Genomic DNA, 15,828 nt, shown 5'->3' on the forward strand with positions numbered 1-15,828 from the left:
GGTACTCTCGGGTGGGTTCTGATTAATTTCCAAACCGACAACATGCCCAACTCCCACCACTCACTCTTTTGCTTCCTAAAATTCACTGCAGGTTGAAGACTTCTGGAGGCCCAGAATGGTGCTGCCGAATTCACAGGGCCCCGCTTCCCATAGACCACAAAACCTAAACTCTGCGGCTGGGGAACCGTGAGATGCAAGGGAAGGATCTGAAGAGGGGATAGACCGTCTCATGAATAAAAACAGCTTGTATTCATTGAGTGTTAACTATGTGGCAGGCCCTCCCTTCATCCTCAACTTTATATGAAAAGCACTATTATCCTCCTGAAAACAGACTTAAAGCGAGAAGAATCATTTCTCCAAGGCACACAGTCAGTGCGACTCCAAGGCCGGTGCTGGCACGTACAAACTCGGGACGACAGCGTCTCCCCACCTCACCCCCCAAACCGCTCATGTGTCCACCGCCTGAAATTCGGGCGCCCTCCTGGCGGGGCTCAGATGCAGGGGCACGCGCGCCCAGGGAGACCAGACCGCAGGAAAGCAGCGGCAGAGCGCCGCGCCGCTCGGCCCGCTCCCCCTTCTCGGGGGCCGCGGCCGGGAACTACAAGGCCCAGCAGGCAGCAGCAGGGGGAGGAGGAGGGGGTGGGACTAGCGCGGGTGCGAGTGAGAGAGCGAGCCCTCGCGCCTCGCCGGCGCACAGCGCTCGGAGCGCTCCTGCGGGCACTGGTGCGGCGGCCGGGGCAGCGGGCGGCGGCGAGCCGGAGCCCGAACTCTGGTCCAGCCGCAGCGCGCGGAGGAGCCCGGGCTGTGCCCGCAGCTGGGCGGCAACGTCCCGACTGGACCGAGACTCCGCTTAGCGCATTGCGGCGACCTCGCCTTCCCCGGCCGCGAGCGCGCGCCGCAGCTGGAAAAGCCGCGGAGACCGAGGACTTTTCGCCGGTCCGAGGAGCGCCCCGCAGGGCGCACCGTCCTAGTGCTGCAGTCGGGCACGCCGTGGCGCCGGGGTCCCCGCAGGGCCATGGAGCCCGGTCTGCGAGAAGCGTGAGGCGCCGCCGCCCGGTTCCGGAGAGGGGGGCCACAGGGTCTGGAGACCCCGGGCGGCGGACGGGAGCCCTCCCCCCCCCCCCCCCCCCCCCCCCGGGGCACCAGCTTCGGCTCCATTGTTCCCGCCCGGGCTGGAGGCGCTGAGCACCGAGCGCCACCGGGAGTCGAGCGCCGGCCGCGGGGCTCTCGCGGCCCCGCCAGGACCCCAGCGGAGCCCGGGGGCGGCGGGCCGGAGCTGGGGACGCGGGCGCCCGCCCGCCCGCACACGCCACGGCGGACTCTCCAGAGGCGGAACCGCAGCGCCGAGTGAGGTAAGAGCCGCGGCGCCCGCAGATCCGGGGCGGGCTTGGCGTCCCGAGCGGCCCCCGGCGCCGGAGCCTCCCGGCTGCGTGCTTCCCCCGCCGCAGCCCAGTCGGGTCCGGCGCCTCCTTCCACTCGTTACCCGCCCCCCTCCACCTCCCGATTCCCTCCCCAGCGCTTTGCGCCCCCCTTTTGTCTCCCCTCCCAGCTCCCCGCTCGCGTCGCCTTCTGCGCCCCCTCCCCGCGCTCGTCCCGCCGCTCCTCCTGCCGCCCAACTTTTCCGCCAACTCGCGCCGGGGAGCTGGCGAGGCGGCGGCTCCGCGGTGAGTCCTGGGAGGGACAGGGCCGGGGCGAAGGCGGCGGCGGCCCTCGGTTTCCTGGGACTGGGGAGGGAGGGGGGAGTGGGCAGCGAGATGGGGTTGGGGGTGTGTGTGTGTGTTGCGTTCCAGTCCATCTCTTTTTAGTCCGCTAGTGGGGACTCACCTCAATTCAGCAGGTAGCTTTGAGAACCCGGGGTATTTCTAAGACCTTTTCCCCTCCGGGAAAGTCTGGGGTCGAGGTTGGGGTGGGTGGATAGGGGCATGAAGAGGGAAGGCAGTGAAGGGGTAGGTTAGCTTCTCCTGGAATAGGTTTTAAGGAGGTGTCGTCACCAAATGGCCGAATCTGCTATACAGGAGAGCGAGAAAGGAATTCCCTTTTCCTGAGGGGGTTATCTTCTACTTGGTCGATCTCCGAAAGGGTCGGAAGTTTGTGGAAGGGAGGGCGCCCAGCGGGTGATGTTAAACCCCATTATGGGGTCGGAGGGAGGGGAACGTTCAGTTCCAATCTGGTTCTAGGAGGTGGGGGAAGGGATGAGGGTTTTGCCCGGTGCGGTTCACTCGGCAGCGCTGCATGTTGCTTCTCTGGCTCAGACCCTCTGCCCACCCCGCTCCCGCCTCCCGTTATGTTTGGGGTTGGGAACAGAGGAACCCTCGTTTGCAGAGGAATTTATTGACATTGTGGATGGAGTTCATTTAACACACATCCTATGAAGGCAGCCAGACACCTTCGGGCGGGGGTGGAGGGGGTGGCGGTGGTGAGGCTTGCTTCTCCTTTCTGGGCCCAGAAGCTGTTGGCCCACCAAAAAAATTACTGCGGTGTCTTTCTCCCCCAACACTTTTTCCCCCATTTTCCAGATGTAGCAGCCGCATCTGGTTCCGTTTCACCCCACACCGCAGCCACATTAACATCCCTTTCCCTCCCTTCCCCCTCACCCAAATTAAAACTGGGATTCTTCAACTTGTCCTTCCCACCTCCCTCTTTCACATTTTCGGAGACTTGGAGATGAGGCGTTGGGATTTGGGGAGAAAAGAAAGTTACCCTGGATCCCAAGTTATTTAGGATCTGATGGTGGCGGTGCTTTCTAGATTGTGCTGGAAAAAGGCATGGTAGGAGATGGGGCCACGGTTTTAGGGGGGTGGCGCTTGCGAACGGGTCATCTGCTGGAGGTGACCTCTTTGGCCATGGGTTTGACCCAGAACTGGCCCTGACGGAAGTTTCTGGAACGAAAGCATTGCCTTTTCCGTCCCTTCAGTGGTAGCTGGAGCAGCCCGAGCGTCTGACCCTGTCCGGAGCCCGCCGTCGGGTCTCTGGCCGCCCGGTGGTGGCGTCACGCGTCCCTTTTCCACCCTCCTTGGAGCGAGCCCGGGGCGCAGCTGCGGGGGGCATGTGAGGGGGGCAGATGCTGTTGCTGCCAGGGGCTCTCTCTGTGCGTGTTAAAGGATTTACGTGGGCTGCAGCCCCTGGAAACTAAAGTGGGACATTTTGCTTCTTAACGGCTATAGGTTTGAAAGCGGGAGTTGGATTGTTGAGGGGTTTTGTGGGTTTTGTGTTGGGGGGGGGGGGGGGGTTTGTTTGTTTTTTTTTTTTTTTTTTTTTTTTTTGGTAATATCCTTTGAGGTAGGCAAGCACTCTATGGTCCAAAGTTGCAGGAGGGTGGGGAGAGTCGGTCGCTCTCACCCTCTCTTTTCCGTCTCTTTCAAATTGAAAACACTTCTCTGGTTTCCTCCTTTGGGCGGTAGTTTTGGAGGCTGTAATGAAATCGCACTTTCTCTAGACATGGTAATTAAGGTGACTGTTTCCTCCGCAGATGTGCCCTGCCCTTTGCACCTCCGGACCAGCGCTTTTTTTGGAATCCCCTCTAAACTGTAGAACCTTAGCCTTGAGACTGTTTAGCAAAAAGTGGCCATTTTCCCTGTTGGCCCAGGCTCCCGGTTTCCTCTCTGAGGCTTTAAAAGCTGAGTAGCAGGGCCCCGTGGGACGTGTCTCGGTCTAGCTAATTACCCCCAAGCCTGGGTCATCTCCCTTCCTTTCAGGGACCAAGAGAGCCATTGCCCACTGTCTGTCCTGACAGCCTGCCTCTCTAATGACTTGTTTACATATTTCCCTCCAGTTGGTTGGGAGAGGCTCCAGGGCTGCCGCTGACCCCTAGAGGAGCACAGGGTGTTTGGGGATGGGGAGGTTGCTGGGGCCTGGCTCCAGCTGGGATGGTTATGTACTGCATCAGTGACGAGCTCCTTGAAATATCTGTTGCATTCAGTCTTAGTCATCATCAAGTGTCAGCTTTTTAATGAGGGCCATCCGGGTGGAGAGCCACTTGGACATGTGTGCTTTCACTGCCTGCTTTTACTGTGCCTGTCCAAATGCCCATTTTGTAGGCATTTTCACGAGTGGGATTTGGGCCAGAGTGGGCGCCACTAATTTTGGTTCCAAAGTAGACAGCCTTGGGTGCTTCTTTTCCTTTGGCCTCTGGCCACAAAGGATGTTAGAAAGTTCCAAAAGAATAGCAAGTGAAGCAAAAGCACAGGAAGAAATGGAGTTAGGAGCGTGGCAGATGCTACTATTGTCCCACCTGTCTTGAGGGAGATTAGAGTCCATCCAGGCATCCCTACGCCTGAGCTGGCTTTAGCCCTGTTGGACTCCAGAGGGCAGGAAGAGCGCGTTGAACATGGAGTAGGCAGACTCCAGTCATGGTGACCCAAGGAAAATCCATGGGTTTTTGCTTTTAGTTGTATGCTTTGTGTTTGGGGTGTTGTCCTGAAAAGGGGCTCCTAAAATAGGAGATTTGCTCCTGTGGGCTTGGGCTGTTAGCAGCCAGCTTCTCCAAACACACTCTTCTTTGCCTCCATTTTTTAAATCTTTTCATCAAAATGGCTGTTAGGTAAGAGCTTCCTGGGAAAGTTTGAGCCTGTTGCTGCTGGAGGCAAAGGAGGTAGAATTGATTCCAATGTCTTGTTCTGAAAAAGCCTCATCCCTTGAGATGAGTTTAATTTCCTCTTGGGAAATTTGTCTTGCATTTGCTTTCTAAGAGCTTTGTCCAAGGTCTGAACGCACCAGGGACTCCTGGGAGTCCAGATGTGGAGCTTTAGAGAAGACTCTGGTGTTTCCAGAGAGGATTAAGTACCAAACTTGGGCTAGGATATTTGCTTTCCCCCCTAAGGTTGCATCGACCTGAAGCAGAGATTCTCTCCTCACCACCACTCCTCCTTGCAATTAGAGAAGATATATTTGGTCCTCCCCACCCCCCAAGTAAATAGTTGTCATCTGGGTGAACAACTCCACGAAAAGGGTGGTAGCCTGCCAGTCCATTTTGTCTTCAAGAGCAATGTTTCCCAGAGTATGGTGGAGCAGTTGGTGTTTCACTTATTTATTATTTTTTGGTACACCTCACTCCCGAGGACATTTGGTTACCTTTTTTCTTTTTTTTTTTAACAAAGATTTAAAATTTAAAAATTAGTAAGTCTTATTCCTGTCCAAAGAAATGAATGTTTTGATGTTGACTTCCTCAATTCTGAAGAATCAAAATGTTTAGAAGATGTCTCATTTGCAAGAGTATCTGTATCAGTTTCTTTTGAATCAGCCTTTCTTTCATTCACTTATTCATCCAGTTAACAAATGGGTCAGCATCTGCTGTGTACATTGTGGGTGCTAAGTGTATTAGCGAAAGTTAGTCAGGCACAGACCCTGCTTCTTAAGGAGCTTGTGATCCCATGGTGCTTAGGAAATACAGAGGAATGAGAGCCTCGGGGAGAAAGCCCAAAGACTTGTGGAAGAGGTAGCTTTTTAAAATTAAATTAAATTTAATTTATTTGTTTGTTTGTTTGTTTATTTATTTGGGGTGGGACTCGGAGAATAAGAAAGCTTGGCCCATTAAGGATGGAGGAAGGACAAAGAAGAGGACAGAACATGGAGATTGCCTAAGGTCATGCTGTCCCATAGAAATAGAACATGAGCCCCATGTAATCTTAGATTTTCTAGTAGCCACTTTTTGAAATTAAGTAAAAAGAAGCAGGTGGAATTCACATTTATTAATTGGTTGAGATTTTAATGATCTATTTGATTTAGCCCCATATATCTAAAATGCTGTCATTTGAACATGTAACCAATATAAAAAATTATTGATGAGCTACTTTACCTTCTTTTTTTCACACCCAAGTTTTCGAAGTCTGGTGTGTATGTCCCATGTCTAGCACATCCTGATTCACATTAGCCACATTCCAAGAGCTCAGTAGCCACAAGTGGCTAGTGGCCACTGTCTGGGACCCCTAGGTCTAGAGTACAGGGTTTGAAGATGGGTAGTGAGAAATATCTTTGTAAAGGTAGGAAGTTCGAGTCCTCCTGCCACCAGTTACCAAAGCCTCCAGAGAGTGCTGTCAAGGAGTGACTCAGAGCGCAATGTTTATAATTCTTTCATGGAGGGGCGCCTGGGTGGCTCAGTTGTTAAGCGTCTGCCTTCGGCTCGGGTCATGATCCTGGAGTCCCGGGATCGAGTCCCACATCGGGCTCCCTGCTCGGCGGGAAGCCTGCTTCTCCCTCTCCCACTCCCCCTGCTTGTGTTCCTGTTCTCGCTGTCTCTCTCTGTCATATAAATAAATAAAATCTTTAAAAAAAAAATTACAATTCTTTCATGGATTAGTACTCAGAGAGGAGAGGGCAGGCACTTTCACCCATGCTGCCCATTTGATCCTCATAACCACCTGTGATGGAGGCTCAGCAGCCATCTCCTCCGACAAGTGGGAAAGCAGAGAGGTTGTGTTCCCCGCCGCCAGTGCCCCGTGAGGACCTCTGTGCCCAGGTGGAGTGGGGCTTCAAGTCCCTGGAGACCTGCTGGGTATGGGAGAGGCTCAGCATGGAGCCAGCTGCAGGGTCCCTGAGGAAGCTCCCTAGGACACCTGCAAGGCTACAGGTCACATCTGTCCAGTAGTGAAGGAAGGAGACTGTCCCTCCGGGATTTTAAGAATTCATTCATTAGGAGGAGGAGGAGAAGGTGTGGTGAAGGAGAAGATGGCAGTTCCAAGGGTCCCAGACAGTATGTGGATTGGTGGTTTGGGTCACTGTTTTCTGTTTGTGGGGTGGGGCCCTGTCTGCCCACTGACCTCATTCCCAGAGCTGGTGCTGGGAGGCTGGGTTTTCTTGACATCCTTTGTTTTACAAATGTGAGCCTTGAGGCCCAGAGGGAAGGAGAGAAAGAGACTTCTACACCTTTCGGAGGGGGATGAGCTGGAGAGAAGCAGCCAGATTAGTTTGAAGTACCCTGCTAGCAGAGCCGAGAGAGCACATTCTGCAACCAGTCCACAGCTGTGCGCAAGTGGGAAGGCTTTTCGGGGGACAGAGTGGCTGAGTGGTGGTGGAGGCTGCCTGTCTGTTACACTGAAAACCAGCCTAATCGCCTCGGGATGATACCACCTTTTCCCACTGGATACGGAAGATTCATTCATTACCCTGGCAGTTGCTTTGGGACTTGGGTTCTTTAGCTAGGTGTACCTTTCTGGGTGACAGGTCTGCATCTTTGGTTTGGGGTATTTTGGGGACATAGTGAGATGTGGAATGTGGTTTAGAGAGGTCCTCTAGCAAGCATCGCGTCTGTCCCGGGCCACGGATCGTGCCCCCTCCTGTGTCCTAGCTGGCACATCTGTGATCTGCTTCCAAGAGTCTACTCCCAACCAGAGGAGTTGAGGCACTCCCATCTCCAGAGTTACCTTGGATCTGTCCGTGTCTACTTGGTTTCTTTATGGCACAGGGATGTTCTTTGGAGAAAACGAGCTTGCACCAGATAGAGCCGGATTCCATCACCTTGATTTGCTTCCTTGCGCCCTGTCCTTTTGCCTCAAAACGGGTGATGAGAGTCCTGGTGCTTTTGCCTACCGGCTACATGGCCTTGAGCAAAGTACTTGACTGCTTGCAGGCTCGGTTTCTCCACTGCTTAAAGGGGAATTAATAATTCCTACCCCCACAAGGTTATGGCGAGGAAGAAATGAAGATTTATAGGTATAAATTTTACCTAGTACCTGCTTGACACGTAGCAGGTGTTCAGTAAATATTCTGTCTCTTCAAATCCCTTCCCTAAATTTAGAAAATTGACAGAGAAATGTTTATTTCTCCTGTGATTTGAAATCATTAAAAATGGTAGTAAAGCCTTGGGAGGGAGCTAGCGGGGACACATGCATACTCCCGCTGGCAAGCACATGTGAACGAAGCCAAGAATCTGGGGGGTTTTTGCCAAACGGGACTGACTCACTCATGGGGACTGACTCACGAGGGGCCCTGTCTGGCTCTGGGGAGGCAGGGCTGAAGGACCACATTAGGGCATGTTCCGGGGAAATGGATTCTCTAAATAACTTGGATGGTTCCCTGGAGCATTTCGGACAAAAGCCACCTGGAAGATGGAGATGTCACCCCTACCTAGCCCAAACAGGGCCCCAAAAGTCTTATCACTTGGTCAGTGCTTAGCAGCAACAATCCTGTTCCTTAAGACCCTCGGGGGTTATTTTAAATGTTATTACCACGCCAGACCTCAGAAGGGTAAAGGGCTGCAGTCCGTGCTTTTTTGAGTGGGCCCTGGCAAGGATCTTTGATTCTTCAGTATGACCTTTTTGGCTCTACTTCTGGATTCATTTCCGCCGGACATGAGCTGTCACCTTTCAGTGTTGGGGAGGAGGGCTGCATCCACGTCATGGTTCTCTACTCTGAGGCCCTTTATAAGTTGGGGAGAGTTGTGTTCTAGCCGCACGGGAAGTTGATAGGACCAGAGATCCCTGTGATGCATGTAGTTTTAGAGACCAAAAGAAAGAACCCAAGAGACCACTTATTTCAGCTCCCTGGCTGCATAGGTCCGAAGAGGGTCAGCAGGGTGCTTGGCTCCTGTTTCCTAGCCCTTGGTTTGTTCCAGAATTCTTCACCTTCTTTACCCCTCACCAAAGGGCTGGTCTGCCCTAGAGGAAGTGCAGTCTGTCCTGGGAGAGTCACCGGCCCACTCAGGCCTCCTGCAGCCACCCCCCGCCCCCATGCTCTGGAGCCCTGGCCCACAAAGTGGCAGAACTCTTTGGGACTTTCATGAGCCTCTTCACTTTCCCAGCACACACGATCTCGGGGCTTATGCCTTGGAGGACTTCGTGACAATTTTCCCAACAAGGCTTGCGTGTAGCCCACGCTCAGGAAGCAGTTGTAGAGCTGAATTGAAGCAGTGTTTGGTCTAATGAAGGCCTGTAACCCCGAATTCAATTTCGGGACAGGACCGCAGTTCTCTTCTTTGTGCCTTAAGAAGCAAGTTACTGCTTTCAGCACCCTTCTGGACAGGGTGACTATGTGCCATTCTTTCACTTCTTTTCCTCCTTGCCTCCCCACCTCCCATGCAGACCTTCCTAACTGTTTGGTTGTTTCTTTTCCCTAGAGTCAGCTTGAAAAGGAAGATCAAGCTCAAGACGGAGTCTCCATGGAGGTGTGGAGCCTGGTCACCGACCTCTAACAGCAGAACTGGGATGTGGAGCTGGAAGTGTCTCCTCTTCTGGGCTGTGCTGGTCACAGCCGCGCTCTGCACTGCTAGGCCGGCCCCGACCTTGCCTGAACAAGGTAAGCTGTGGGCTGCGGGGCCAGGCTGGCCTCCTGGGCCTCAGAAACATAGCACACTAGGACAGAAGTCATGTGTTGACTGAGAGGCTTCTACAATACCTGGTCTGGTTTGGGCCTGGCTATAAACACACCCAACTCCAGCAGAGGTTGGGGTCACAAAGGCTGGTGACATCCATCTGTCAGAGGTGACATGCTTAGGGTGGGTTTATGCTTTTCTCTTCCTGAAAAAGAACTTCTGATTGGGACCCAAGAGCTGGCTCCCTAAACTAGATGATGTATAAAATGGGGCACAAGTGACCTATGAATTTGTTTGTTTAGAACCTGGATCAGAGGATGTTGAAAGATGTGGGAGCTTGATGAAGACCTCTGGCTTCTTGAAAATTGTTCCAGAGACCCATCTTCTATGAGGGCTGACAGTCATGGCCAAGGGCGTGCCATTTTTCCTTCCTTGACCATGTCCGAGCGTGTCTGTTTGGAGGCCTGCTGAGCAGTTTGCTTTGGAGCTGCACCACTGGAGGGATTTCAAGTAGATGGAGAGTGGAGAGCCAGGGAGCATTATGGTGCATGGGCGCTGGTGGAGATCTATGGCTTGTTGGAAATTCAGACATTATTAGTAATGGGAAGGACTTGCTCATGGGATTTACTGGAGTTGTGAAAATACTTCATGGAGATTAAAGGTACAACACACTATCAGGGGTCTGTGAGAACCCTCTGTGAGAACTCACTGCTGCCAAAGGGTCGTGTGGCTTGTGGCCCAGTGGCTGATCACATCAATAGAGAAGGTTGGCGGGCAGTGGGTGAGAGACTCAGGTGAGCACGTGACGTAGTGGCTGAGCCTGAAGGGCCATCTGTCTCAGCTGTCAGGACCCAATTGAATGATAAATCATGAGTGAGCATATTTGTCCACTCGCATGGTGATAGAGAGGGCACATGAGACTTTCTGGAAGGTGCACTTGACTAGAGCAGGCAGATTAATGTTGCCTTCAGTAATGGAACTGAACGTCAGATCTGAGCTAGAACATGCCAGAGACCCAAAGTGGGAGAGAGCATCTCTACCCACAGGGAGTTTATTGTCAGGGAGACAGGTGCAGAGGTAACTAAGTACAAGGTAGACCGAGTTTAGACCACACAGTGGAGTCATAGCAACACAGTGGGAACGAAGAGGAAGAGGAGAGCAGAGAGCGGCTGGCATGGGTCTAGAGGGGGTAGGTGGGTGTTTGTTTGGAAGAGAGGAATGAAGGGCATTCCAGGCGGACTAGCATGAGTGAGGGTACTGAGGCCACATGTATAAGGTGTATCCAGAACGACTTGCCTGGTGAGCAGGTGGTGGTGGGAAGTAACACCTAGAGAAATTGGACTGTTAGCATATGGAAGGCCTGGACACCCTGTTAAGTAAACTATACTGGAATCTCAAAAAATTCTGAGCAGGTAGTGGTGTGATCCAGCTTGCAGAAAATCAGCCTGGCAGTTGATTTGGATGGATGGGAGGAAGACATCTATGTTTGAATCCTGCTCTGCCATTTCATATCTGCATTACTTGCTTTGACACATTACCCCAGCACACGAAGCCTTAGTTTGCTCATCTTTAAAATGGGGCGATAATAAAGCCTGAAATGAGGTCATTCAGATAAAGCACCTACAGGTGAAGTTTTGGTAGTTAGGACGGCTGCTCCCGCAGTTGCCAGACAGACGTTTGTTTTGAATGTCCAGCTAGCGGGAGGAACCAGGATGTGGCGCGGGAGATTGTAAAGGAAGGAAAACTAGCAGACACTATAGAAATAGAATCTATGGGTGTAGAATCAGATAGGTTGTTGTAGAATCAGAAATAGAATCAGTAGGTTGGCTGTCAACTCTGGGTGACTAGAGACAGAGACAGAATGACATCAGAGTAAAAGGAATGAGTTAGGGCAGGAGGTTTGTAGGGAGTAGAGATTTGGATCAGCCTCAGTGTAGACCATAACAAGAGAGTCCAAAAAGCCAGGAGGACTTGGATGAGGTTTGAGAATATGAATTTACAATGGGCCCTAAAGTACTTTTTTTTTTTTCTTTTAAACTTTCTCTAACAAGCTCTTTGCACCTGAGACATGGAGGGTGGAGAGAGTGAATGGTGCAGGTCTCAGGCCTGGGTACCCATACTCAGGAAGGAGATGGCCGAGCGTACAGGCTAGGAATTTCAGGGTGGGATGGGTGAGGTTCATGGAAGCCACTGGTAGTGGATCCAGACTGAGAAAGGAAGGCCAGGCAGTGATGGAGGGTGGAACCAGGGGCCTGAAGGTCTTGACGTGGAGGAGGCATAGGCCAGGAGCGGCAGGGAGGGAACAGGGGAGGTTGAGGGGGCTATTGGGAGGCTCTGCAGCAGTGAAGACTGAAGTTAGACCACCATTTTTTTTTTAAATCAACTTAACTGAGGTATAACTTACGTTCTGGAAAAAACGTTGATTTTTAAGGATACGGTTCAGTGTGTTTTGATAAACGTAACGTCCGATGTCGGTACTATCCCAGTCCAGAGAGGGAACATTTTCGTCACCTGCACAACTTTCCTCTTGCCCTTTGCACTCAGTCAAGTGCTGCACAGATCTACTTACGGTCACTATGGACCAGGTTTGCCTCTTCTAGAATTTCATATAATGGCATTACGTGGCAAATGTGTAGCCATTCACCTGTTGATGGGTTAATGCTTTTGGTTTTTATTAATAAAACTCCTGTGAATATCTGTGTATAAGTCTTGTGTGGGCCTAAGGTTTGCTCAGTTGCCTTGGTTTTGATTTTGGCACCATTTCTTGCTGTTGACCCTTGGGAACGTTCCTCTGTATGGAACGTATATAAGATATAATGCTAATGAGCATCCGCTCCCAGGATCCTTGTGGCTGTCAAATAAGAGTATATGCAACGCTCTTAGAACAGTGCCTGGTGCATGGTCTGTGAGCAGTAAATGGCAGTTGTGGGTATTTTGTCCTGAAGACACCACAAGGGGAGGGCCTTGCCGTTCCCTGCATGGCATGCGATGCCTTAGGATGCAGATGTCGAAATCCACTGCACTCAGAGGACAAGTCCCCTGGTGCAGGGTGGCCCTTCACAGAGCTTATCCCTCCTGAGCTTTGTGATGGCAAAACCCATGCCCCACAGTCTTCAGAGAACTGCTGGGAAGTCACAAGGGAAAATCTGCCTCTGTGCTTTGTAAACCATAAGGTACCTCACAAATGTAAAGTATCACCGTATAGTCTTGGCCCTGCTGATTATTAAATAATAATGCTGCTATTGTCCTCAGAAAAGACTATAATCTGTGTATAAAGGGTTTGTCCAAAAGTTTAAACCCAAAACTCTGCTCCCATGGAGAGCTTTTCCCCTTTAGAAAGGCGTTGCTGTGAGAGAGAGAGAGAGAGAGAGAGAGAGTGTGTGTGTGTGTGTTGGGAGCCTTTTCCCCTTTAGAAAGGCCTTGCTGTAAGTGTGTGTGTGTGTGTGTGTGTGGTGGGGAGGGGTGTGTGTGTGTGTTGGGAGCCCCTCCCCCAGTCTGCAAATGCTCCTGAGGGAGCGGGGAGGGCCTGGAGTTTCTGGCTGTCCTTGGAAAGTTGATTTAATAAGGGTTCCAGGAAAACCAGCCTCCCTCTGTCCCGCCCTCTCCTTTCCTTTCTCTAGTTTGGGATCTTAAAGAGGCAAAGCTTGTTTCAGATCAAGTCTTGAGGAAGGGGAGGGAGTTGGATGGATGGACGGAACCTGGGTCGTGGGCCAAGGGGCAGAAAGCCCCTTTAGAAAGATAAGCACCAACTTGAAAGACATTTGAACTTGAGAAGGGTTGTGTCTGTGTCTTTTTCTCTCCTTTAGAATAAGACTGGGAAAAGCAAATGGCTAAATCCAAAACTGGTTGTGAGGCTGCTTCTTGCAATTGGGGGTGGGAGTCCTGGAACATGGGTTAAACACCCCAGACCCCTTGGTCAAGGGGGACAGTATGAGGCTTGCAGTCTCAAAATACTTGCCTGCATACTCAGAAACCTGCAACTAATAAGCGATTTAATGGGCTGGGGTTTTACAGCTCCTCCCACCTACCCAGATTTGAAGGAGTCTGGTGGCCGGTTGAAGGGGGAGAGGTTAGACTTAATGGAAAAGCCGCACATTTCCATTTCTGGCTGCAAGCCCCCTCGGTGCTGATGCCGGGAGCCACAAAGCGAGGCTTTGTCCGTGTTCCACGGAAACCTGCACCCACGGCCGGAGAAGCTACAGGCAGTGCCAGAGACATGGCCCCGGCTTCAGGTGGTAGGGCCCTGGCCACCCCAGGCCGCCCCCCGAGGGTCCCACAGCAGTCTTGGGCCCCAAGGGGTATGCATTTCAGCCTGGGTGCAGGGGGAGCCGCAAATAGGTAGCGGAGGGTCTCCCACTGCCAGCCTCAGATAGGCTGCAGCGATCCGTGTGGCCAGAGGACCCGCGGCTGGTGGCTGCCCTGGGACACACGTCCAGGGGCGCTCCTCTGCCCCATCTGCCCCCAACAGAATTTCTTCTTGTGAAAAGAAGCTGTTTACTTTGAATGCACACTGGATGGTCAAGAGGAGTTTCTTCACCCCCTGCCAGGAGGCAAGTGGAGTGACGTGGAGCCAAAGGTGATGTTGGGTGACCCACTTGAGGACAAGGGTGGAGGATTTTTAGGTCAGTAGAAATCTGCAGGGTGCTTACTTACCAGGTTTCCCCAGAGGATCCGCTCGGCCCCATGTCCTCTTCCCCAGAGACTGGAGGCTGGAGTGCTTTTGACAGGGTGTGTTTGCCAGTGTTCCCGGAGGAGTGGAGCGGAGCTGAGCTGAGCGGGGTGGGGGTAGGGAGGACCCAGGGCTCGGCTGGCTTGTGAGAGAATGTGAAGGAGGAGCGCTCACGTGTCTGCTTGACCACACTGGGCAAGTGCGGCAAAGCCACTCCAGGGCTGTGTTCTTGGCTCTGGTGTCTGCATTGCTACACTATTAGCTTCACTGATTTTCCACTCTGGCTTTGCCAGCCAGCTCCCCGAAGTCAGGGAGGAGGAATTTCTCAGGGAAGAACAAATGGCCCCAGAGCCCTTGCTGCCGGTGGGGGAGGGGAGGGAGCCCAGACAAAGAATCAGGCCGGGATTTTGTCACCTGGTTTCTGGCACTACCTGGAGGCTGGGGTGGGCAGGAACCGCAGGGAGAGTGCCAGGGATTCCTTTGGAGTCTGTGGCCCCAGCCTGGAGGTGGGTCAGCAGAGCTCGGCCAGGGTGCTTGCTCCTGGTCTGGCAAAAGCAGTGAGTGATGGCTTGTGTCTGGGGCGGTGATGGACGGCCTCGGGAGAAGTGAGTTCTGGGGAGTCATTATCCGCGAGGGCGAGGTCCAGGGTCAAAGAGCCTGACCAGCAGCTGCGCCCTGTTTTCACAGTGCCTTGTTCCTCCGGGGCCGCCGGGGGCTCCAGCTCACCCTGTGGACACCACCTTTGCCTCCTCCTTCCTTCCCCGAAGTCTGGAAATGAGACAACTGTGTCCCTGCTGACCGGGGAAAGTCCAGCTGGTCTGGCGCTCCCGGTCTCCTGAGTTTGGCTGCCCAGGCCTCCCTATTAATTCTGGAAAGATGGCTCATTTACAACTTACTGCAAACATTCTCTTCTTTCTGTCCACCCTCCCCCCCCCCCCCCCAGGCCTCCACTGGTTCAGCTGCAAGTTAAGTGCTCTCTACCTGGGCTCTTGAGGGCCTGGAGTAAATCCCAGACTGTTTCCTCTCAGGAAAAGCCTTCTGGAGTCTGGGCTGCTCCTGAACTTGGAGGTTTGCTTTGACTTCCAGCTGGCAGCACCCAAGTAGGGGAGACCATTGCCCGAAGCCCCCCGTGGTAGGCTTGTTCCTCTTCACGGTAGCTGCTATCCTCAGAGTTCCCCCTCCCAGTTCTCGCTTCGCTTGGACTCCCACCTTTCTTCCCCCTTGCCAAACGAGGTGCCCACCGCCTTCATTTAAAGACTGTGTTCCAGGGTACCTGGGTGGCTCAGTTGGTTAAGCGTCTGCCTTCGGCTCAGGTCGCAGTCCCAGGGTCCTGGGATCGAGCCCCACGTCGGGCTCCCTGCTTGTATTCCCTCTCTCACTGTGTCTCTCTCTCTGTCAAATAAATGAATAAAATCTTTAAAAATAATAATAACAATAAAGACCGTGTTCCTTGCACACTGGGCACTGTTGGGGTGAGGTGTCTGTCCAGTTAGTTCCAAGCCCTGAGAAGGACTGGCTCTGGCAGAGCTTGAAACGCAATGCTCCTTCCTTATCCCACATGCATTGGTGTGGCTCAAGCCTTCTGGGATGGGTTGTGTAGAAGGAGGTGAATGCCAGGGCAGCCGGCACCGCCATTTGAGTGAATGCGGCTGTGTTTCCCTGCCCTTGGACGTGTAGGCGCATGGAGCCTCAAGTGGGTGAGAGGGTCAAGGAGTTCCGTGAAGATGGGCCTCCGTGGTTACAAGCTTGGGTAGGGGGAGAGATTAAAATCCACCAACACTCAGATACTTAATCAACAAAGAAAGTTGAGTTTGGAGCTTATCCCTTCCTAAATTTTCTCTACGATTGACCACTAGCCTAGTGGTCCCTTCAGGATACATTCACAGACTTCACAGATTGAACTCACTCTCTCCCT

The 15,828-nt window shown here is 52.8% G+C and overlaps 1 protein-coding gene across 9 annotated transcripts in view; it reads left to right on the forward strand.

The window, feature by feature from the left end:
• Positions 1-684: 684 nt before the first annotated feature.
• FGFR1 (fibroblast growth factor receptor 1) overlaps positions 685-15,828 on the forward strand; it is a 48,879-nt gene continuing 33,735 nt past the window's right edge. For 3 of the 9 annotated variants that reach the window (XM_035004013.1, XM_035004014.1, XM_035004015.1), the window contains exons 1-2: positions 687-1,352; positions 9,050-9,228. In XM_035004013.1, coding sequence (XP_034859904.1) covers positions 9,138-9,228 — 91 coding nt within the window. In that variant the 5' untranslated portion in view covers positions 687-1,352; positions 9,050-9,137. Of the gene's footprint in view, positions 1,353-1,561; positions 1,665-9,049; positions 9,229-15,828 lie in introns of those variants that run through there. The other 6 variants (XM_035004011.1, XM_035004012.1, XM_035004009.1 and 3 more) reach the window with 3 other exon arrangements.

The sequence above is a fragment of the Mirounga leonina genome, unplaced genomic scaffold (assembly GCF_011800145.1).
Source record: "Mirounga leonina isolate KUSES-001 unplaced genomic scaffold, KU_Mleo_1.0 Mir_128, whole genome shotgun sequence".
In the NCBI taxonomy this organism is placed as follows: Eukaryota; Metazoa; Chordata; class Mammalia; order Carnivora; family Phocidae; genus Mirounga; species Mirounga leonina.